This window comes from Lytechinus pictus, chromosome 4 (assembly GCF_037042905.1).
Source record: "Lytechinus pictus isolate F3 Inbred chromosome 4, Lp3.0, whole genome shotgun sequence".
Taxonomy (NCBI): Eukaryota; Metazoa; Echinodermata; class Echinoidea; order Temnopleuroida; family Toxopneustidae; genus Lytechinus; species Lytechinus pictus.
Window position 1 is genome coordinate 18,165,514 of NC_087248.1, and position 24,963 is coordinate 18,190,476.

At 38.1% G+C, this 24,963-nt stretch overlaps 1 protein-coding gene across 4 annotated transcripts; it reads left to right on the forward strand.

Moving 5' to 3' along the window:
* The first annotated feature begins 7,658 nt into the window (after positions 1-7,658).
* Positions 7,659-24,403, forward strand: LOC129258367 (peptidase M20 domain-containing protein 2-like). 4 transcript variants are annotated; one of them, XR_010293388.1, is made up of 9 exons: positions 7,659-8,035; positions 10,551-10,808; positions 13,379-13,582; positions 14,171-14,319; positions 15,752-15,894; positions 17,412-17,566; positions 19,893-20,118; positions 21,086-23,336; positions 23,647-24,403. XR_010293388.1 is itself a non-coding variant. In XM_054896653.2 (8 exons), the coding sequence occupies exons 2-8, from the start codon at positions 10,626-10,628 to the stop codon at positions 21,238-21,240; spliced, it is 1,215 nt and encodes a 404-aa protein (XP_054752628.2). In that variant the 5' UTR covers positions 7,659-8,035; positions 10,551-10,625; the 3' UTR covers positions 21,241-24,403. The 4 variants fall into 4 exon arrangements, 2 of the variants coding, with proteins under 2 accessions (XP_054752628.2, XP_063954606.1); XR_010293389.1 differs by having other exon boundaries at positions 21,086-22,431; positions 23,656-24,403; XM_054896653.2 differs by having other exon boundaries at positions 21,086-24,403.
* Positions 24,404-24,963: the final 560 nt, after the last annotated feature.

Here is a 24,963-nt window from a genome sequence, read left to right on the forward strand (position 1 = left end):
AGAATTCGCTCTTCAGTGAGATGCCGTCCCGAGATGTCGTTCTGCAGTAAGCGATGAGGTGAGCACTTCAGAAACATGTATTGTCGCACAGCAAACTACAAACTAAGTCCCGTCTAAGATCCCGTTCATCTTCATTCTTAAACCAGTCCCGGAAACCAGTTTAGTGGAAAGCAGCTTAACATGTAATGGGAAAGCTCGAAGCGGCCTTGGGAGCGATCTTAAATGCTCTACCAAACCAAACCAGTTTGGAAATACATTCTTGAAGATCCCTTTGCTTGTCTTGGAAGTTCAATGTTTTGCACCATTAATAGAGGAATTCAACTCTGATATGTGTGGGTCCAGACGACATGTAGCCCATGCCCCCATACCCCAAATTTGTAAACAAAGAATACCCTCGGTATGCTGTACCCCTTGTTTGCACCCTTGACCATGTTGAGTCGAAAAAAAAGGGGGGGGTTATTGCTTGTCAAATAATTCCGCCCGCCCCCCCCCCTTCCCTTGAATTATGAAATCAATCCTGCATCTGCCTCTAAATTATGGCACCACTACACCAATAAGCACTCCCAAAATGTAGGAAGTTTCTATAATAAATGGCATGAACTGAATATATTACTTCCTACTTGTATTTGATCTGACTTGCCATATTATTATCCCATTCACACGAATCGTTGACTTTTGGTACATGAACGGGTTTTTTTTTTTTTTTTGGCGTTTTGTTCAGAATCATTCACATGTGGTCGTAATTTCGTTATAAATGCAAGGTGGAATACCCACTTTCTCATATCAAAAGCCAAAAAACTCACTAAATTATATGTTATAAATTGTTACGAAGAGAAAATAAATTTGTTCAACTGGACGTACTGTTATTGAAACGGAGAACAGTTTCACAACCGATCCTGGAAGCTTCTTCAGCTTCTCTTAAATGTTGGGAAATCGTTGTTGCCACTTGCCAGCTACCTCTCTCGAATTTACGATTGTCGTTTCGCCCTTTCACACGGTAGAAAAATCGTAATTTGAATGATGATTCCAGTTAAAAACAAGGTTAATGACGAATTTTTAGCACGTGTAAAACCAAACTAGAACATGGTTAGAACAGTTTTATGCTGATCTTTTGTACCTGAATAAATATGTTCTAATAAATAAAAACATTTAAAATAATATTAGAATCATGAACGCTAATCACAATCACGAATCAATTTATACTCCGGAGGTAAATTCCAGTTAAATTTCATTCAAATTACGGTACGAATTTTGCGTGAGAAAGGCTTGAGCTCTAAAACATCTTTTATGGGCGGAGCTTACGTGACATTTCAAGTACTTCCGTAGTTAATACAATTGTTATGCACCCGTCGGAGTTCGTATTGCGATGCAGTGCTTTGATTGACAAGTCACCAAGGACACATACCACCTTCGCTCGGGAATTCGAATTCAAATCACAGTTTTCGAATGAGCGTGTGAAAGGTGCGTTGATTCTGAAGACGAATTGCAATCATCATTACAATGATGATTCAAGATTCACGTGTGAAAAGGCCCTTTGAGTTGTCCAGATAACTGGATTGTAAATACGAGAAAGGTTGTGTCTTAATCCTCATCCGTTTTTTGTTTAGAGAGGGATGGGTTCTCCGCGGCGGTAGCGGAAGGAGCGTCCCGTGGATCGGACGTAAAAATATTCTCCATTTAGTTGAGTCTAGATGAACAGATTTATTTTCTCTTTCTCTTCCTGGATGATTAAAATCATACATCAGTTTGTTAAAAATTGTGTAAATGGGACAGAAAACCTTGACCTCTAAATCGTGCTACGATATATAATGTGAATTTTTTGTATGTATTTTTTTTTATTGTGGGCAAAGTGAAACAAATGATGCACCTAAGTGGAAAGTATTGCTTTATCACTTACAAGGTCTTTAAATTCATTATATAAAAACTGACTTGAATGAAACCATACAAAAGTTCAAGTCTTCAAAAACGGAGGTAGTACACCGGAGATGAGGAATTAAAGGGATATTTGCACGTCATATCCTTTTGTATGGATTGGAACGATATGATCATTACTTTTATATGTTTTCTGCTTTACTTTTATGTATTGAATTCATTCCATTATTTCTTTTATTATTTATTTGATTTTTATTTATTTGATTGTGTTCCTTATTTCTTTATTTGATATGTTTTTTATATATCTTATTTATTTGATTTTTATATTGTTATTGCACAATTTTCATTTTTTTTTATTCATTTCATTTCATTTTCTTCATTTTTTGGCAGAGGGGGGGGGGGGGGGGGTCGGGGAGAACTTGGCAGACAAATGTGATGGTGGCCTTTTCTTTTGGCTCGTGGGAGAACAACTAGAGTATTAGACCCTTTAACAAAACTTGCCCATAAGTGTGCAGAGATAACGTCCTCGTTTGTTGTGTAAGATAACGCAAAATTTGTCATTTACACAGTCGATTGTGTGAATTTCACGTTTTTTGGAAAAAAAATGAGAATATTTTACCCAGCAAGCAATTATGCTTCATTTTCTTTCAATATTGCCAACGGTTTTTTAAACAAATTTTGTAGTGTCACTATCTGGATGAGGCTTTAGTTGTCTATATTTTTAACGTTTAAAATAGTAAATTCTTTATGGTAAAGTCCATCCGAAGAAAAAAAATCAAAAAAGATTAATAATGAAAATATCATAAAAATCGGGTGTAAAAATAAAAGTTTTGTTTATCTTTTACAAAACAGTTATATATACAACTCAATGAAATCATAGTAAATCGTGTTACTAACTCACTATTTCTTTTGGTTATTTTTATTGTTTGAATTATATAATATTTCAATGTGTACAGACGTTACAATAAGGATCCTCTTAACTGAACCACAAAATGTTAAAACAATGGTATTTCCACATGTTCAAGGAGAAATAAAAAAGTTTCACTTAACAATGAAGGAAAAATGAAATATTTCACATTTCATACTATAAAATACAAAAGAAATAGTGAGTAAGTGATTTCATCCCCTAATTTGAATACTGACCAGGATGTGCATTAACTGTTTTGTGAAATAGAGTGAAAATTAGAAATGTTATCACTTTTTAAGTCCTATTTCGATGAAACTTTCAGTTCGATTTTTTTTCTCTTTTCATTCAATTCAACCTTTTTTGTGAGGGGTTTGAACTTGACCTTTAATAGAAAGTGCTTCCACCAAATGATGGACTCATTCACGTGTTATCCTCTGCTACATCTTGTTTTCTTACTTCTGCAACGTTGTAAATGAATGGAATATTATGCTTCAACATGAACTGATTAAAACATGCATCAGCTTTGCAACAAAGATATTTTGGACTTTCTGTCATGTCTGTGGTAATCATTGTGAGACCTATGACCGTAATGGCGGTTGTTTTTTTTCACAATAATAGGGAGATTTTTTTCCCTGCGACGCAGAACGCTTTAAAGAACATAGAAAATGTATTGATTGTCAAATGCCCTCCATGGCAAAGGGCATTTAAGAAGCCTTTGTCTAAAGTAGTTCAATCAAAGCAGTAGTTTAATCCTGGAGTCTGGATAAACGACATAATTGCAATTTTCGTCAGCTCCGGATCTTAGAACGAAACTGCTGTAACGTTTCACCAATTTTTGACAAAGCCTCCATTTTCAGTACATTTACCGTGTTCTTGGATTCGTTCCGCGTTAATGTGCAAAAAGAAAAACATGTTACTGATTCATAATATATATAAAAAAATCATTTAAGACTGTTCAGGTTGTTAATTGTTCTTATTACTGATGAAAGGACAACTAGTCTTCAAATCGATTGTTAAGCCCCCATCACACTTATTCCGAATCAAGCAGAATTGGCCTGAATGAAAGGACTATTGAGTGACCACCAGTTGGTCATTTAAATCTACTTCAAACACCGTTCGAAAATATCCCTCGAATGTTTTGAACATGACCAAAACCTTCGGGACGGCCAAAAGAAGTGACAAAAATGTTTCGAATGCACTCAGAATGCAGTCAGGATATTTAGAATGCCCCTAGAATGTCCAAGAACGTAGCACAAATAATAAATCTGACTCCATTGCGGTTCATTTTGACTAGTGTATGATGATACACGTGGTCAATTTACTTGATTTCAACTCCAGTTTGGTGAATTCATAAGTTCCTCCCAAAAATTTCTAGATTTTTTGAATATTTTTTTCTTTCCAGCTTCTGCTTGATTCCTGCTGATTCCGAATAAGTGTGATGGGGGCTTTAGAAATCATTCTGATGAAGTTCGTGTCGTTTCATTGGATATTCTGGACAATAATGTGTGTTTTAGGGAGACTTTTTTTTCGCAAGTTCGATCTGGAGCAGAAATACATCGGCCTTTCGTTAAAATACTTCCATTTGAATTGGATTAAGAAAAAACTTATATTGCATTTTCTTGTAAATCTGAAGAATAATTTCCTTGATCAATTGTCTAATGAAATTACGCACACGTTGCGTGTAAAATGTGATTTAAAATCTGATAAACGTAGTAAGATGTGTGCGCATGTGTCGTATGAGGGTGTGGGTGGGTGAGCGAGGGTGTGTGTGTGTGCCATGTGAATGAGTTACAAAGACATACATTTACAACGTGCTTAAATAAAGTACAGTCCGATCTCTGAACTTTTTGGTTCAATTTCTTTTCTGTCTCTCCCGTGCTTCGGTTCAAACAAACTTGTAAAAAAGAATAGGATGAAAATTCAGGTTTTTATATAAATCTCTCTGAATATCAAAATTAGGATCTATCTATATACGATAAGCGTTTGAAGGGACCTTGATTCATAACAGAGGGTGCTTAATCTCTCTGATGGCATTTTTTTCTTTTTCTGTAACAAAAATAGAATCATTCACCGGTTTATTCGATCAGGAGCGGTTCGGGGCGAAAAATTATGATTGGGCTTTTGTGGCTTTGGGCTTTAAATGTTTTCGACGTTGGTTTATGCAATACAATGAAAATGGCCTATCATAATCATATTGGCAGCACAGTGAACATAGGAGACTATACTGTCCTGACCTGACCTAGCAACCAGTCCCCCCCCCCAAAAAAAAAAAAAAAAAAAAAAATGTATGTACATGTATATATTTATGATATAATGCGAGAGAGCGTGGAGAGGGCACGAACAAAAAATCACATATTTAACATGCTTAAAATGTTATTCATAACCATTTCATCTGCATGTATAACATCCATGGGGGTGATGGGTGCTAAACGTACGGTACAGATGATGGCATGTGATTCTGCTTCACGATATAAGGGGGCAAGATTTAAAGGTCAAGTCCACCCCAGAAAAATGTTGATTTGAATAAATAGATTTAAAAAAAATCAAACTAGCATAATGCTGAAAATTTCATCAAAATCGGATGTAAAATAAGAAAGTTATGGCATTTTAAAGTTTCGCATAATTTTCACAAAACAGTGATATGCACAACTCAATGACATGCAAATGAGTCAGTCGGTGATGTCCATCACTCACAATTTCTTTTGTTTTTTGTTGTTTGAATTATGCAATTTTTCATTTTTTACAAATTTGACAATAAGGACCAACTTGACTGAACCATATAATATTACACAATGCTAATTCCACGTGTTCAGGGAGGAATTAATCGTTGTTTCACTTGGCAATGAGGAGAAAATTAGAATATTTCATATAATAAAATACAAAATAAATAGTGAGTGGATGACGTCATCAGTCTCCTCATTTGCACACTGACCATGATGTGCATATAACTGTTTTGTGAAATTAAGCGAAACTTTAAAATGTCATAACTTGTTTAATTTATATCCGATTTTGATGAAATTTTCAGTGTTTTGCTTGTAGGATTTTTCTCTTTTTATTTGAATCAACTTTTTGTTGGGGTGGACTTGTCCTTTAAGAAGGGGCTTGTGCTGTGAGGCCTACTTTCTCCAGGCGTTTCATTTTTATACGGGATCGAGCCAAGAGAACGAGCAAAAAATGTCTACTTTCAAGAGCGATATTTTCAAATTTAAGAGACATACGAACATACTGGCATACAAAACACGAGGAATGGATACTTTAATGACACCCACCCCATTATTACGAGAAAAATTTCGAAGTGAAACTTAGCATTTTAATAGGGCACTTCATTATGAACTTCCTAATAAATGTACATCTACAACATCTTTATATTCCATAATGGGATACTCAACATGCGGCTACAAATGAACTTGACATCGGGATCGCCTCCCTGTATAACACATTAGACGACACAATAGATAGTTGTAAAAAAAATAGAGTCCGTTCACTCTAAACACAGGTGTCGATCATGGGGGCAGCGGTGATGGCCCCCATTAAAATATTGAGGAACATATCAATTTGCCCCCCCCCCTAAAAAAATGACACCTGGAAATATTATAATAGCAATGATGCAAGAATATGGTTGAAAACTATCGGAAAGCATTATAAAACCATTAGGCCTAAATTTGACATTAAAATGGTTAGTTTTTTCTGCCCCTTCACGTGCAAAATTATAATTATAATTTGGCACGCAGGGCGTGTCTAAAATCTTGGATATAAATTGTACCCCTCCCCCATCTGAATTAAAGACGACATCCCTGATTCTACATTATAATATTTCAAACAACTTTAGCTGCGCCTTAGGGAGAATATAGCGACCGGGCAGGTTTCTCAACAAAGAAAACCATTGGAGTACAGATGGGGGCTTGGATGCTCTTGCCCCCCCCCCCCATATTTCACGACCAAGGAAAAAAAGAGGAAAGGAAAAGCGAAAGAGAGAAGGGTGAAATGTGATATTATTTTCTGAATCTTATGTCAAAATCTATCACAAAATCGGATATTTGGAGAAAAAAAAATGTCGATATTTTGCTCGGTCGCTTCGCTTGCTCGCCAACTTTTTTTAAAATGAATTCTACGCGATACGTCATATCTAGCCCCCTCAAAATTGTGGACTTATTACGCGGCACCGAAGAAAACATCCAAAATAATGGCATCCTGATGCGTTGGTCTCGCGTTCCCGGCCACTCTTCCTGGAATCCAGGAAATTCCAGGAAGTTTTGCTATTTCCTAGGATCCGATCCAGGAAGTGAGAAAGTCCAGAAAGTTTTCCAAGAAGTATATCATTTTCGAGAATGATATTATATTATCTGAATATTATGTCAGAATCTATCACAAAATTGGATTTAATTAAAATGTCAAAAAAATTTGCTAGCTCGCTTCGCTCGCTCACAACTCTTCCTAAACTTTGCCCGTAACGTCACGTTTCGCCCCTCAAAATGTTTGGCTCAATTACGGCACTGGGCCCTATATTTCATTTTTGTGTGTGTGTAGAAGAGAATGATTGTAACTTATAGAAGACTGGAGAACCGTTCAGAAAATTCCAGGATATTTTGTAAAATTCCAAGAATTTTCAGAGTAAATTCCAGGAAGTTCCGTTTTGAAAAGTGGAAGCACTGTTCCCGGGTCTTGTTATGGTCAGTATTGAAAAGTATTCATGCTTTCTGACAGGCGACAGACGAAGCCTTTACGGGCAGAAAGACAAGCCATATTAGAAATCTACAATGTTGGATTTATTATAGTACCATCCTTTAATGTGTTTGTTTGATTATCTTTTTATTTGCAAGCTATTTAAACATTCTTTGTTTGTCTTACTCCCCGTCTACGATTTTGATACCCTCCTTATACCATAAGCGGATGCGCTTCAGTAGTTGAAGCAACTCGGGGAGCCACTGTACAGAAAACGAGACTCGCAGTGCTACAAGAGTATAATGCACAACATTATCAACCAGACTTGAAACATTCAAACAAATATCGCGGGGTGCGTGTTTGCCGTTTCAAATTCGTTGATGAACCGACTAACGCCTTCTCTACCTGCTAATTCGTTAAAAACGAATGTTACACACGTTTCATAAAAGGCCTACCACAACCACTGTCTGCGAACTCGGCTTATCATACATGTCATACGTATATGGAGGAGTTATTTTTAAAGCTGACAACACCTTCTAACATTTTATACTCTACTCCACTGGTGGAATCCATCGAGCTATTCCGTGCGATTGGGTAAGTTTACATTTAGCTTTGCATCGACGTACGACAGGAGTATGGCAAGCCATATTGGTTTATCAAATCTTTTAAATCATATTAGCATAAATTGAAATATGCAGAGTATGTGTTTTACATGAAAATTTACACATGCATTTTATTAGTTGGTTAGACCTTATCTTATTTTACTGTTGTTGTGTTGTCTACAGGATAACTATTCTCATTTCATCGATTCCTCAAATATTGAATATGTTATCTTTGATTTTTTTTGTATTAGTGATAATTCTGTTTTTAATATTATCGAATTCTTTCATTACTTGTTTGGAACCTAAGTTACACTTTTATATTGTATGTACAGTAAATATTGTTATTTTATGTTAATATGACCATGTTGAAAAACTGTCGATCTGAGCTTGTTATCCTGTATAAAATATTTTGAAAAATAAATAATATTTGGCGGGTTTTCTTGTCTTGTCTTTCTGTTAATGCCCACAATCATTATATTGATTATCATATCATATGAACGTCAAGCTTGACTTGACCTGAATTTTGCCGGGACCGCGCGCAGGTGCAATACACCGGGTGAACACCCTACTCTTTGACGAATAGTGTATTGGTTTTAACGTGCATAGGTTGTGACTCTCCTATACACGGGACCAACATTTGCGTCCTTTCCGATGGACGGAGTGTTTTCCAACTGCATTCACACCTGCACTGAATACAGCGGTGAGGCACGCTAACACACAACGCTATCGCATCAGATATTTTTGATAGACGCGTTTCGGCATGAGCGGGACTCGAACCCCTCACGTTGAGATCTACGATCTTATCCGAAACATGCGCTCTATTAAACCGACTGAGCTACGCTGAATCCCCACTTTCTTTTAGAAAGTCTGATTTTGTTTTAAAGTTGGAAAGGGTTTTATGTCCGAAGTTCAGTGGCATCATCATTTATGACTATTGTTATTGTATTATTTTATTGAACTGTTTTTACATCCAAATTTGATGACGTTTTCATATACTTGGATTATTTTTTTTTCTTTTTATCAAATCGACTTTCTATTAGGGTGGACCTGGCCTTTAATGTGCCCATACACTAACTGCTTTTCCATTCAAATCAATGGCCTGTTGCTAACCTTTATTCCTTCCTGCCCGTAGTCTACAACACAGACCATGATTGAAGCTTCGATTTTTTTTAAAGTTTTGAAACAAATCTGGCAATTTAAAGAATGTGGCCTTCACTTTACACGTTCCATTTCCGCGCTTGAGACTGCAAAGTCAAAGCATTCTCCAAAATAAAAAAGGAAAGAAAGAAAATATTCCTAAATATATGCTGGTATAGGGGGTAGTATTTACCATTGTATTTGGCCGCCGCGATATAATCATGATAACAGTGCTATCTACCTGTGAATTATATCCCGTTGAGAAATAGTGTAATCACGGCAGGATTGGCATGTTCTTTTTTTTTTTTTTAAGTTTGGAGAAGCATTTTTAGAGGGCACGTTGATCATTGAACGCAATATGATAACTATTGGATAAATACTGGATACACTCATCACCCATTTTTCTATATTCACAAGAATCAATAGTCAATTGAAGATCTTAGGCGGATGAAGTAATGAAAATTTTAGTTGCAACCGCACTTGACGACCAATATCAAGAGCTTATATTCCCGCCATTCAGAAAAGATAATTATAATTCAAGTAGGTATATTTCACTTGTCCTTACTAAATACAGTTTATACCGGGCGTGCCACAAGACAGATGGTCGGTATCACTAGATTGCTTTAATGGTTAATCAATGTACTGAAAAACTGAATGTTACCATTCAATAGGTTGAATAAAGTATTTTCGATTTCTTAAAATTCAATCATTCCCAAAATCGCGAGTTTTCGCAATTGCATCGCGGAGGGATTCTACAACACAGTAAATCGAAAATGCCCGTCAATTCACAATGAACAGCTTAGTGGTCTTTGTCAAAAATTTGTGAACCAGGACAGCAGATCGTCCTAAGATTCGGAGCTGACGAAAAAATGCAAATATGTCGTTTGTCTCGAGTCCAGGATGACACTGCTATATTGATTCACCGATTTTCGTCAAAGGCTGCTTTGTAATAAAGGGCTTTTATTTGGTCTTGGCCTACCATCAATCTGGTATAACTGCTGTTTCGCCTGCACTAATTTGGTCTACCCACTTAATCTAATTGCCATTTGGCCTGGTACCCAGTTAGTCCAATTTCTACCTTATCTACTGTCGTTTGCCATAAAGAGTTTTTTGTCGGTTCATAAAGAGTTTATCCAACCGTTAAGTGTTATAGTGGTGTTAGACCTAGTGGATATCAAACGAAATGTTTTTAACCTAACTGAGAATTGTACAAAATGGTAAATGTGCTAAATAGGGTGAAGTGGTCAGTTGGCGAGTTGTATACGAACTCGGATTGCACCATGCGGGATGGGACGAAGCGGAAAATAGACGAAGTTCAGTATACACCAATCAGTGACTTACTCTTTTTTAATGGTGTGCTTTCATCTCAGGTAATTTGCTTCTTTAAAGCATTTGCTATCCGACTCACTATTTCCAAGTTCCAATTAAGATACCCGAAGGAAGTGATGAATGAGCAGGACAGCGCCCTCTTGTCAAGGTCCAAGGCTGCAGCTGAAGCTAAGATAGAAGAGAGTGCTGCAGCCTTGCATGAACTGAGCAATGACATCTGGACTCACCCAGAGCTAAATTATGAAGAACACCATGCCCACGCCAGCCTGACAGACTTTCTCGAAAGGGATGGCTTTGAGGTAAGGCGTTGATTCTTATAAGTTTATGGCGGGAAAATATTGGACGTGAAATTGATGTCTTCTTATACACTACTCAAAAAAAGTTAAGGACCACTTTTTAATGTGTGTATACAATTTTCAAACCGGGTGTTGTATTTCTAGAAATACCCGAATATGGCTGTCTTGAATCTCCTCAAACACCCTGTAACAATTTCACACATGGGTGGTTTCAGTTGTTGCATGATGTCTCTCGCATTATTGCATATCCTGAAAAGTGGGCCCATTGTGAAGTGGTACAAATGTGGATTCAAATGCATTTTCTGTCTTTAGTCTCTACAATCAACAAATTGCTGACAACAGCATTGCCAAGATACAGCTGTCCAGGATGCCATCAAACACAATGAAATCAATTTCACACATGCAGTTCTTTCATGTCTCTTGCATCATTGCAATGTGCCCGTACAAAAGTGGCTTCCAAAGCATTTTCTGTCTTTAGTCTCTACAATCAACAACTTGCTGACAATAGCAATGCCAAGATACAGCTGTCCAGAATGCCATCAAACACAATGACATCAATTTCACACATGCAGTTCTTTCATGATGTCTCTGGCATCATTGCAGTGGGCCATAAGACAAGTGTCTTCCAAAGCATTTTCCGTCTTTAGTCTGTACAATCAACAACTTGCCTACAACAGCAATGCCAAGACACCACCTAAGTGAAACAGATGTAGCCAGAGCCCTAGGGATGCTGGAAGCTGGCCTCAGTCAGCGAAGAGTAGCCAGAATGATGGGCGTGTCACACAGTGTCATTAGCAGAGCAAATCAAAGACACCGAGAGACAGGGCTATACTCCGAGAGACCCCGCAGTGGCCGACCAGTTTCGACAACCCCTAGAGATGATCGCTACTTGACGAATCTCAGCCTCCGCAACCGCTTTCACAGTGCACGCCGCCTCAACAATGACTTCGCTGCAGCAACTGGAGTGATTGTTTCCACTCAAACAATCCGTAACCGACTTCACAGAGCCAATATGCATGCCAGACGGCCAGCTCAGTGTGTCCCACTCACCCCTGCTCACAGAAGAATTCGTCTCAACTGGGCCCGGGAGCATGTCAGATGGACCAGACAGCAATGGCGTAGAGTTCTGTTCACAGATGAGAGCAGATTTTCCCTTGACCACAATGATGGACGTTCGAGAGTCTGGAGGCGACCAGGAGAGAGATTTGCAGACCCCTGTATTGCAGAACATGACCGTTATGGGGGAGGCAGCGTCATGGTGTGGGGAGGCATCACCTACGCCAACCGTACTCGTCTCTACGTGGTCCCAGGGGGAGCAATGACAGGAGTGAGGTACAGGGATGAGGTCCTTGAACCTATAGTGGTGCCATTTGCAGAAAATGTGGGACAAAACATCATTTTCATGGATGACAATGCCCGTGCCCACCGAGCTAGGGTGGTGACCGAGTTCCTTGAGGGCCAGGGGATTGAGCGTATGGAGTGGCCAGCGAGGTCCCCGGACTTAAACCCGATAGAGCACGTCTGGGACATGATGGGGAGGAGTCTCGAGCAGCTCGAAGCCCATCCACTTGGACTGCAGCAGCTGGGTGTGGCTCTGGAGGCTGCATGGGATGCACTGGACGTCAGAGACATCAATCGCCTCATCAGCTCCATGAGACAGCGCTGTGAAGCCGTTATTGCTGCAGGAGGTGGTCACACTCGTTACTGAACTGCCTGAAAGACACTCAGACATTCGTTTTTACCACTTCATGTCGGTAGCTGATACCCCTCGGGGCCCACTTTTCAGGATGTGCAGTGATGCGAGAGACATTGTGCAACAACTGAAACCACCCATGCGTGAAATTGATTACAGCGTGTTTAAGGACATTTAGGACAGTTGTACTGAGGTATTTCCAGAAATAAAACACCTTGTATACAATCTTTATGTACGTTTTAAAAAGTGGTCCTTAACTTTTTTTGAGTAGTGTATATAGATAGCCCCGTGAATAGATTTTTAATTGTTATACACTGTAAAAGTCATCATTATGTTGTCCATGATTACGTTCCTTTCTTTTTTATTCTCATTATGTGGCACCTAGAATGATACTTCATCAGAAAGTATGCATTAAAAATACTTACTGACTTTTTTTATTACCTTAATGCCTTAAATAAAGTCTTGTTTGTTAAGTTTGTTCCTTGTTGTGGATGATTAAACTTTAGCTTGTCTTTATAGATTCAGTCTTTGGTAGAAAGCGATAAAAAACATTAAAATTGATCTTTGGAAAAAGCTTTGAAAGTTCCTTTGCTTGTAATCATTTTCATGAAAACTTTTCCTTTGATCATGTTGACGATATAGTCAAAAGGAATTTTTCATCAAAAGAAACAGCATGATCCATGGAAACAGTAAGTAACTCATTGAAATCGGTGAATCGCTATGAAAACCATGTCTCGTATCAGTCCCTCAAGCAATCAATCTATCACTTCGTCCTCATTTAAGCACTCATTAAGTCAACCATTCATTCAACACTCATTTATTGGTCAGGGGACCAATACATCAATTAATGTTCAATGTGTTTCTGTATGTACTTTCTAAGGTAACACGGAACTTCCATCTGGACACAGCCTTCAAGGCTACATACGGGACCGATGGTGGTGTCCATGTTTGTGTGATCTGTGAGTACGATGCTCTACCTGATATAGACCATGCCTGTGGTCATCCTCTGATTGCCGAGTCAGGAGCAGCTGCAGGTTTAGGGATCAAAGCTGCACTCGAGCTGCCCGATGCACCGAAAGGAAGGGTGAGCCTTGAGTGAGATATTTTGGGTCGGACGTGTGAGGAGGAAAAACAGGAACTACACCGTAGCGCCTACTCCACGGGCATATTAAATGCGAGGATAAAAATCGGCCGCCGTTTTGAGTTTGAAGACCACCCAACCCCTTCGAAACTTCTGAATCTCGAATAATATCATGATCAGGAATTTGTACACTATATTAACTCTAATAATGAATAGTTCTTGCAATTCATAACAAAGAGATTAGCCGCACCTTTATGATCACATTCAGACATTGTTATTTTCTTGATGCCTTGAAGATTCTCCATGACATTACAAGCAATATGCTTTAATGGCATCATGAATTATTCAAATAACAATGAAAAATCTTGTTATACATCTGATGAGGCTACAACAAGTCTGACAAACTCTTAAGATTCCGTGGACATTCTAATAACCACCATTGACCACTTAAATATTCTCTTAGCACATTTTAAGTAAATAATTGGATAGTGGACAAAGTTGCCCCCCCCCCCCCGATCAATGCACGGTGTACATCTAAGAAATGAACTGACTGTTATTGGCGTATGAATACTCACCAATTTCCTTTGACAGGTGACGGTCATGGGTACCCCTGCTGAAGAGGGTGGTGGCGGGAAGATTAAGCTCATCAATGCAGGAGCCTTCCAAGGAATCGATGTTGCTATGATGGTTCATCCCTACCCTCGTAATGTATCCAGGCCCGTCATTCTGGCTTGCACAACGTAAGTCTATATTTTTTCTTTGGACAATGATATCATAAACTTATTTCGATCTGCTCTATCCAGGTGACGGTCATGGGCACCCCTGCTGAAGAGGGTGGTGGTGGGAAGATTAAGTTAATCAATGCAGGAGCATTTCAGGGAATCGATGTTGCTATGATGGTTCATCCCTTCCCTCGTAACGTATCCAGACCGGTCATTCTGGCACGTACGATGTAAGTTGTTCTCAATATTTGTTAAAAGTGCTGTATCTTATGCACATCCAAAGTCGGAAAATCGTAACCAATTATGTGTCTAGGAGTTTGTAGTACCCGTACTTGCAGACGTCGATTTGTAATTCTGATAACCATGCAAGTTTCAGCATGCATGTCAAATGTAGGCCCTAGGACATGTAGGACTCTTGATGTAGGCCTATACATGTACGAATGCCATGTATAGGTATGAAGGGTCAGTGTTATATTTTTATTTTCACTGCCTGGCAAACTGAATCTGAACCTCTGAATTTCATCTCATTTACAGTTGTCAATGTTCACCAAAGATAGAGAGCTGATAATATGACTCTCAAAAGGCATTTTGCTGTAATGAATCAGGTTACTAGTGTTGTTGAAGTGGTCTGACTAGTTCCACATTGAGCCGCAGTCTCTCATTCGGTCGAGGCCGGGTCCACGGCCTCGGCGGGAAAACATCCAACTTCAGATAGATGCTGTCGTCTCAGTTCATGGAACTGCACTAATTACATGTCAGTCCCAAGAACTACGTTCCAGCCAGGAATCTTAGCGTCTGCTACATTATCTCTCGTATGGTTGAACCCCAGATGTGATGTTGATACCCAGGGGGCGGGGGGCACTGACATTTACGAGTGGATACCATGCGCGACCAAAAAAAAAACACGTAAAAAGGATGTCTTTTTCCACGATAGCAAGATAGGGCACGTTACGTACGTAACGTAATAAGGGTATTAAAAACACTAAAATAATGAGAAAAAAGGTATTTATTTCGCTAGGAAAGCTACGTGTTTAGAGTCAAATTTGGGAGGGTAAAAACACTAAAATGTTATATAAAGGATACACTTTTTGCCCCAACAGTCAACACTACATGTTTAGAGTCCGATTTGCGCGAGATTGGGCCAAACTAAGCCCAATGATGTAGGAAAAGGTAACACAGACGTGACATGAAAATATCGCTGTACTTGTTTAGGGGTTCAGTTCAGGGAATACTTGCCAAGGGTATCGTTTTGTTTCCAGTACTTGTTAAGGGTAGGGTTTTACACGCCAATACTCGTTAAGGGGTGAATTTTCAGAAATGTGGAAAATACTTGTTTAGGGTGCTTTTCGGGACCACATGGTCGCGTATGGTATCCACTCGTCAATGGAAGTCCCCCCCCCCCCAACCCTTGGTGTTAATATTCATCACAATAATCTTTTTTCAATCCTAGCATGGATATTACTTTCACTGGTCGGGCAGCACACGCGTCATCATGTCCATGGGAAGGGGTGAATGCTTTAGATGCTGCAGTCTTGTGCTATGCCAACATCTCTGCTATGAGACAGCAACTCAAACCTGAATGGAGAGTCCATGGTAAGTAATGCTTCTCATTAGATGTTTGGCGAGTGTGTTCATTTATTTTTAGGCCTTGAACAAGTGTAAAATTTATATATTATTCAAATAAGAAACGAATATTACATATAATAATAATAATAATAATAGGCATTTATATAGCGCCATCTATATAGAAATATTCTATTCCGAGGCGCGTTGTTATTATTATTATTACCCCGGCTTTAGCTCGAGCTGCCTTTCAGCGCTCATGCATTCTAGGAAATAATCCTGCCGAGTACCCATTCACCTCACCTGGGTCGAGTGCAGCACAATGTGAATAAATTTCTTGCTGAAGGAAATTACGCCATGGCTGGGATTCGAACCCACGACCCTCTGTTTCAAAGTCAGAAGACTTATCCACTGGGCCACAACGCTCCACATTATCACACAAAAAAGATGATTTAAGCAAGAGTGAATATATTCCAGAAATATACTATTGTCTTTTGTTTTTAGGTGGGTTAATAGCCACCTTTCACGTTTTTTTTTTCATTAAACGTGTACAATTTGTCTCATTTTGTACATACTAAACGTTCCACGCGTGTATCGCCACCTGAACCAGAAAGTAACCTTTTGTTGTTGTTGTCACGCGTTTGTAAAGAGATGTAGTTGAGTGCATTATCTACCATATCAACGTGGGATTGAAACTTGACGTTCTAGACCTTCCTCATGTCTTGTTTAAAATATGATAGGCCTATATATCCTGACTTTTCGGTGTCATTAAAACAAAGTTCATTTCAGCCAAGTAATTTCTCCCCTGACACACAACAGAAATATGCAATGTGTAGTGTTATATTTTTCAATGTGTATATTTTGTTTGTGATTACAAGAGTTTTATGTTTTGTATCATAAAATGTGAGCCATCAGATGATTTCATGCAAATTTCGTTTGTGCATGACAGTTTACATATTTAATTCAATGCAATGAATCAATTACTGCCTCATCCGTTGGCAATATGACCTCCCGAATTTGTCAAACCACCATTTAAAGGAATGTGACTAACCGCCCTTTCACACAGTAAAAAAAAAAATCGTAATTTGAATTATGATTCCAGTGAAAAATAAGGCTAATGACGAATTTAAGCACGTGTGAAACCAAACTAGAATCACGAACGCTAATCACAATCACGAAGTTAAATTCTACTCCGGAGGTGAATTCCAGTTAAGTTTCACTCAAATTACGGAACGAATTTTCCGTGTGAAATGTCCGATGATTCTAAATACGAATTGCAATCATCATTACAATGATGATTCAAGATTCACGTGTGAAGAGGCCCTAAAGTTCTGCCCGAACTTGGTCAACGATTTAGAAATCAGTAAGCTGTAATACATGTAATAGAAAATCTGCAATTTTCGCCCACAAAATAGGAGCTACACCGTACATTTAATTCAATTGTATTTCCAGCAAATCTAGCTTTGTTATCGTAGTTCGATTATCAGATGTTTGGCTAGGTTATCTAATTCCAAAAACAAACGTTGCTCCCGGTTTTATCTCCACAGGTACAATCGTAAAAGCTGGGAAATGTGCCAGTATCATCCCAGAAGAATCGCAGATGACATTCTACCTAAGAACAGTCGAAAGCATTGATATGCCTACACTTAAAGAAAAGATCGGTGGGTGTGCGAAAGGGGCGGCGTCTGCCACGGGATGCAAGGTAAATGCAGATATGGGCACACCACCAGTACACGCAATCCATATGTTTGCTATAATGGCCTTGGTGTTGAGTTTATAGGCCCGTATTCTGAAGTCTGGTTTAATTTCAACTCAGGTTTAAAGTTGTGGTTTAAGTATGGATAGCCAATTGTTACATAAATCACTAACATTACAGATATCATATTTCAGCTCATTTGGCTCTCAAATCATTCATAATTGTCTGGGAAGTATAAACAGATGATTGTCTTCACCATCGATGAATCAGGAAAAAGCACAGTAAACATATTAAAAAACATACAACTAAATAACCATTTTGACACTTTTGGCTTCCCGTACTTAAACCACAACTTTAAACATGAGTTTAAATTAAACCCGACTTCAGAATACGGGCCATAAACTATAAAGATAAAAAATGTTCGTATAAGCATGCCAGAAGTGACACACGGTCACCACACTATTCAAGATATTATAATATATTCGCATATTCATTCCACTGCAATACAATGTTACACGTTTTCACATTGTAGTACACAGTGTTTCAACACTGAATATTTCCACATACGAACACAGTGTGCATGGTGTGAAAATAAAATGGATGGTGTCTCACTGGTTTTCATCACAGTGTTGCAGTGTGGTGACTGTTCATTCTGGAAGGAATATTTTCGTTTTTAATTTTAGAGAACCATTACCCATCCATATCTGGCAAAGACATGAATTTGGGGCAGTGTAATTTCTTTGTAAACATGACAAATAATATAAAGGGCGTAGTATATGATTGGTTTTTCATCACATTGTGTTCGCATAGTCATTCCACTGCGATCATAGAGAATTTGTTCCCTCTGTATTCACATTGCTGACACACTTTGTACCTCAGTGCAAAACCGTGTTCCAAATTATTACAGTTAAAGTGACTATTTAACACAATGTGTCAACAATATGAAATACAGTGTTGTCACAATCAAAGTTTATCTACCCCGGCCATACTGACTGTTAGTTTATTCATTTATGAAAAACAACAATGCATATTTACGTTTGTTCTCAAGATAGTATTGTCTTTTGAATGCATATTTAAGTAAAATATGCAAAATTTGTCATCACATTGTGATCACACTGTGCTGAACAAATGCTACAATATGCTCATACCGTTGGCTACAGCACTGTCAGTGTTGACTATATATTCTTTTCGGCAGGGAACTGGTATTTAACTGAGTGCATCCAGGGGCTAAAGGGCACTGCGCTTAGGTGGCTGCTTACTATGCTGTATTCGCCAACATGGCCAAGATAAGAGCTGCGCTGATCTGATATCGATTTGCTGTCAATGCTGTGATTTCTTGCTGAAACTCACCAAGTTGTCTACATTCTATATGCATGTAGATATGAACAAGACCCAATGGTAAACAGTTCATCGCTTGCTCTCCAATATTCAATCTCTGACATCTCTGAGCTATCGCAATAAATAAAAGTGCAAATTTGATACAGTGAACATATATTTTGTTCCAAAACAAATATGTTACTAAATAGGTTCATTATTGCGGACTGAAATAATCGCTAGAGGGTATTCATTTGTCTCGCAATCTACTATGGTCAACAAGGAAATTCGTGATCACTCTCGCAAAAAGTGTTCACTAGCTTACAAGTTCACGAGCTTACGAGTGCCGCTGCAACTCTTTATCAAGTGACGAAAATTATCTGATAACGTATAAATGGAATAAATAGACTACGTTATCAGATAATTTTTGTCACTTGAGTGATCACGAATTTACTTGTTGACCATAGTACACAGCGAGACAAACAAATGTGTTGTTCTTATTTGTTGGGGTACTATCGATGTCCACTTTGCACCAATAGCAGATAAATGTATACATTATGGTAAAAAAATGCTCATCAGCCAATCAAAATCAAGAATTCCATAAAAGATTCCATTGGACAGTTGGATGGCAACGTTATCATAATAGTTACTTTTATGCAACGGGGCCTAGGAGAAGAGTCAGTGTAAAATCTCTGAAAAGTTGGTATGTGGGTGTTATCTGAACCAAATTTAGTAACGAAAAGCTGTACCTTCAGAGTATAAATTCTCTGAAAAGTAGATGTCAAGCATAGCAAACTAGCAGATTTCATTGATGTCATTTGTACCAAACTCCGAACCGAAATACTTAGCGTTAAGGTCCAACATGTACAATATATCTGGTGTAATCTAAACCAAGCTTAGGACCGAAATTATTCAGAAGTTCTACAAGGTAGACTTGTATGTAGGCATATGTCGCCTGAACCAAAGATATGAAGCGCAAATTTCTTCATCCAGAATTTACTTCGTGATTTTCTTACAGGTAGAGTTTACCTTCGGAGGCGACTACGCCAATTTAGCCACGAACGAGGCATTAGCGTCAGTGTACGAGCGTCAGCTATCGGAACTCTCCGTTGATTACGCAACCAGTGAAGTGACGTTCTCTACGGATATGGGGGATGTTTCTTACGTCGTTCCAAGTATACATCCCTTGTATTACATCGGCACTGACGCTGCCAACCACTCGAGGGAATTCAATACTGCAACTGGTAAGTCATGAGGACAATCTATCCGCGAAATACCGTTAAGGTGATCTCTTGAAGATCAGAACATAATGTCACAAGGGCCTACTATTTAAATGGTCGTTTTCGATTTGTCTTACCTTTGATTAAATACTGATTAGATTTAGTACTATTGATTTTTCATCAACGAAATACAAACAAACATAACGAATTCAAATATTAGATAATTTTCAATCAAATATTCAAGTACAAAAATAAACATAATATTTAGTACTTAAAATCAGGAATTTAAAACATAACAGTTTTACAAGAACTAATCTGATTTAGTTAAGAACGAAATGAAGTATGAAAACATAATTATAACAAAATGAGCAGAAATTGATTGTTTTCTCGCGTCAGATGAATACTTGCGTGCTATCATTTTGTAACATCTACTTACCCTGAGGATTTATCATACCATACGGGCACATAAAAACACATTGGAACATGCACTTTTACACATCCATCAGACAAGCGTTTCATGGATTTTTTTTCACAGTAATGATGATAAAGATGATGACAATTAGGCATTTATTAACTGAAATAGTCAGCTGCCCTGGCATAATAACTTGGAAATGACAGATTAGGGTCTTAGCATGGTGCAACAGGCGTTGGATTGCTTTCTCATGATTGAAATGATAATAATTGTGATAATGATAAGGACGATAAAGATGATGATCATAAGGGCATGCATAGTTGTTGAATTCATGAGAGAATATATTTGGACATAGTGAGCTTGCTAGCTCGTCGGGCAATCCGGGCGCTTTGATTTTTTTTCTGACGGTTCCTGTCAACATTGAAACAATTTAATCAGAACGAAAACCACTTTCTCACATCAATTCCATATTACAATAACTGATATCTATCGGAAAATTGATCATTTTGAGTGATCATAAGAAAATAACGTCAGTTCTCAATATATTTAGTCCCAACATTACAAATTCTCGTGTTACAGGAGCTGATGCAGCTCAGAAACCGACTCTCGCCCAGGCCAAGGCCGTGGCTTTTACGTGCCTCGATCTGATGCAGCCCGGCAACAGGCATCTTCTAGACAAAGTAAAGAAGGAATTCAACGATAAAGTGAAGCCTCTAAATGATGCTCAAAGCTAGGCCTATAGGCCTATCAGGTCACCGGGGTTTGTCCAGGGGCGGAAATCTCTCCCAAAAGGTAGGGGGGACACAGGGGCGGATCCAGCCTTCGCCAATAGGGGGGGGGGGGGGCGGAAATTTGTTTCAGCCATATTTTCCCCGATCGGCAGCTCGAAGATGATTTGTGTTTGTTTCTTTGAAGGGGTAGTCCTCATCAGTCACTTCTAAGCTTTAAATTCATATATAATATCATAATCCTTAATTATATGATGCGAGCGCGAAGCGCGAGCTAATATTTTGGAAATTTTCATGTATTTTTGCTTAAAATTTGAACATTCTGGGCAATGTTTGTTATCCTGAAAAAAATCTGTATGCAACTTAATAATTACTACGAACGCAAAGCGCGAGCAGAAATGAACTGATGGAAAAGATACCTGATTAAAGACTGCGTGCAGTTAGCATTTAACAATCAAATAATGCGAGCGCGAGCTGATTTTTTTGACATTTTCACATAAAGAATGGAAATTCTAAGCACTTTTTGTAACTCAAGCAGAATAGGTATATAAGTAGACAATATTGATGCGATCGAGAAGCGCGAGCGGACAATTTCGAGATTTAGTCCTTTAATATTTACTGAACGAGACACTCTATTCATGTTTTGTAAATCATGAAAAGGATGAGTATTAGTCATGCGACCGCATAGCGCGAGCAGAAATTTTGTATATACGTACCTGTTGAAAAGGTAACTGTTAAGGACCGTACTTGCACTTAGCCATGAAGGCGTTACATATTTCAACAATCAAAAAATGCGAGCGCGAAGCGCGAGCTGAAATTTTTTGAAAATTTATAAAGAAAGAATGGAAAATTTTAATCAATTTTTGTAATCGTGAACAGGATAGCTGTATAATTCAACAAATGATGCGAGCGCGAAGCGCGGTCAGAAAAAAAAATCGAGATTTAGACCTAAAAATGGGCCACCCTGTTCATGTTTTGTAAACAGCCATAGGCTGATCGAGGGCTTTTTACCGTGTTTAAATAAAATAAATCAATCAAAATCAATGTTTTGTAAATCATTAATAATGCGAGCACAAAGCGCGAGCAGAAACATTTTGATATTGTGATCTGAAACTGGATAATGATTCAAATAGAGAACAAGTTGAGTATTTTAATAAACATGCGCGCGCGTGTTTCATATTTAGACCTACAATCTAGGTATTCTAAATACATCTTTAATCATGAAACTTTGATATTCCGATCTGAAAAAAGAGTCAATTACAGCTTTATATTTCAAGCACTTTGTAGGAAAATTGTAAGGTGGATATGGATTGCACTTAAAAAAAGAGCTAAAATTGTCATTATTATTACTTTGAGTTTTGACATATAGGACCGGGACATCCTTACGACATGTCATGGAAATGATGAATATCTTCCTATTCCTCTTGCTAAGCGCGAGATGAAACAAAAGGGACAATTTGATTTTTAAATTAATATCATATTTATTAACGCCTAATGAGGGCGCGAAATCTGATGATATTAAGGCATAAAAACTGGACATTTCACTTTTGTAATTATGAATAGGATGCATCAGTTAATATATTTTTAACCATTAATGCAAGGGCAAATCGCGAGCTAAAATTTTTGATAAACCGTCATGAAAAGGGGATTTTAAGTAGTTTGTTGTATAATCAATATTAAAACATACATAACTCGCCAATCAAAATGCCAGCGTGCAGCGCTAGCTGATACGTCTTGACAATCAGACCTAAAAAGGGATATTTTGAAAACTTTATGGAATCCACGAAAATAATAGGTATCTGATAAATCACAATTAGCGAGCGCGCAGCGCAAGCAGCAAATGTTAATAAAATTATTCAGACCATAAAACTGACATTTTTACAGAGCACTTTTTAAAAATCAATTTGTAAATCACACAAAATAATGAAAGTTCGATCTCCGAGGTGAAATATGTTTTGTATATTGTCTTCTACACTTGATATTTGAGCTCCATATTGAACAAGATATGTAAATCACCTAACAGGCAATGCGAGCGCGAAGCGCGAGCGAAAATTTTATATAGTGGCACGAAAGATTCTTTTTATTTTCCAAGTTTTCCCCTCATCTTATTTTATGCACTGGTCGTCCTTCTCTTCTTTTTCTCCTATCCTTTTCCCTCCTTTTTTCCTTTTCCCTTCTTTCTTTCCCTTTCTTTCTTTTTTGCTCCGCCAATAGGGGGGGGGGGGGGCCTGGATCCGCCTATGGGGACAAGGGGCGGGGAAATTTGACAAGTAAGAAAAAGGTTATCATCCCAAAAGTACGGTCATCTCGTCCCAAAATACATGTTTTATTTCGATTTAGAATTATGTATTTCTTACCATCATAAAAGACAACAAATAGTAGGGGGGACATTTGATATTGTGTCCCCCCTACTATTTTGAGTAGGGGGGACACGTCCCCCCTGTCCCCCCTGGGATTTCCGCCCATGGGTTTGTCTGCAGTGCAAACCTTTCACTCACTCAGGTTAAGTGGTCTGAACACACAGCCTACAACGAATTATGTACTGAAGGCAGAAATTGAAACCGCAAGTTTTAAATGTCCTAGTCATTTTTGGAGACCCATTAGTTGATCAAAGTTTCAATCAGCATGATCAGGGTCTGTGCCTGCAGACTAGGGGCTAGTATGTAATTATCATGATTATATACCGTAACAAACTATTTGATACATGATACACATGAACATTCACCACTCCATTTGCAATTATGAAAGTTACATTTTTATGTTTACGACTGAGCAAAAAAAATCGCATGGAAGGGCATTGTTTTAAATGTGACTCTAATTCATCATTTGACTTCTAATTTACTTCTTTAAATGGGAATTCAACCCTAATAGAAAGTTACTTTTAGAGGGGGAATATCAGACAAGTTGTAAATTTAGACTTTACAGAGAAAGAGAGAGAGTTTATTGCGTAATCCGCCTATGTGAATAATTCAGTAATATCTTATACTTACTCAAATAATAGCTATCATTCTGTTTGGTCTGTTTCAGAACGAATCTATTGAAATGCATGGATGGATTATTCGTTTACAAATATTACATAATAATAATCCTTATGTTATTCAATTGACAACAATTGCTATAATCAATATGTGTGCTAAATATGAAATAAAATATATATGCAATAAAACGACTTGTTGTATAAGTTTGTGTTTTTTTTCAGCAGGAGGAGGGCGACAGCCCACCCCAGGCCTATTATTTTTCAAACTGTGAAATAATAAGAAAGAAATGGAAAATTGTAAAAGGAAGGGAAGAATATGAGTATACAAACGATATATTTTAGTTGTGTACCTCTTAATGGCCCTTGTTATTCAACTGAGATAAAAAGTGGCGTCACATTTGTCTTCAATTCCCCGCCCCCATTACAACATCCTGGCGGCGCTATTGCACTTCTCTATACAAACTTGTGATTGTTTGCTTGTAATTTTGAAGCGAGTGACTGAAATATTTTTGGAACAGATGTACTAGAAATATTTATCCACGCACGGGTGCCTATGTCCATTTGAAGATTATGTGATATATGCACCAAGGCGATACAAGGAGATCCCGCGCGATGGTGGCAAAGTTCCATTTGCCATGTCTTTCAGGTGAAAGTTTTTTCGACTGAGGCCAAATGCCACGAGGTACTTAAAATAGTGTGAGGTACTTAAAATAGTATGCCTTTTAAGTGGCTGATCTGTGGGACAAGAGTAC

Coding starts and splice junctions, on each gene's coding strand:
- LOC129258367 (XM_054896653.2), top strand. CDS start 10,626: ATGAATGAGCAGGACAGCGCCCTCTTGTCAAGGTCCAAGGCTGCAGCT. Junction 13,583..14,170: donor CCGATGCACCGAAAGGAAGG/GTGAGCCTTGAG, acceptor TTCCTTTGACAG/GTGACGGTCATGGGTACCCC. Junction 20,119..21,085: donor GGAATTCAATACTGCAACTG/GTAAGTCATGAG, acceptor CTCGTGTTACAG/GAGCTGATGCAGCTCAGAAA.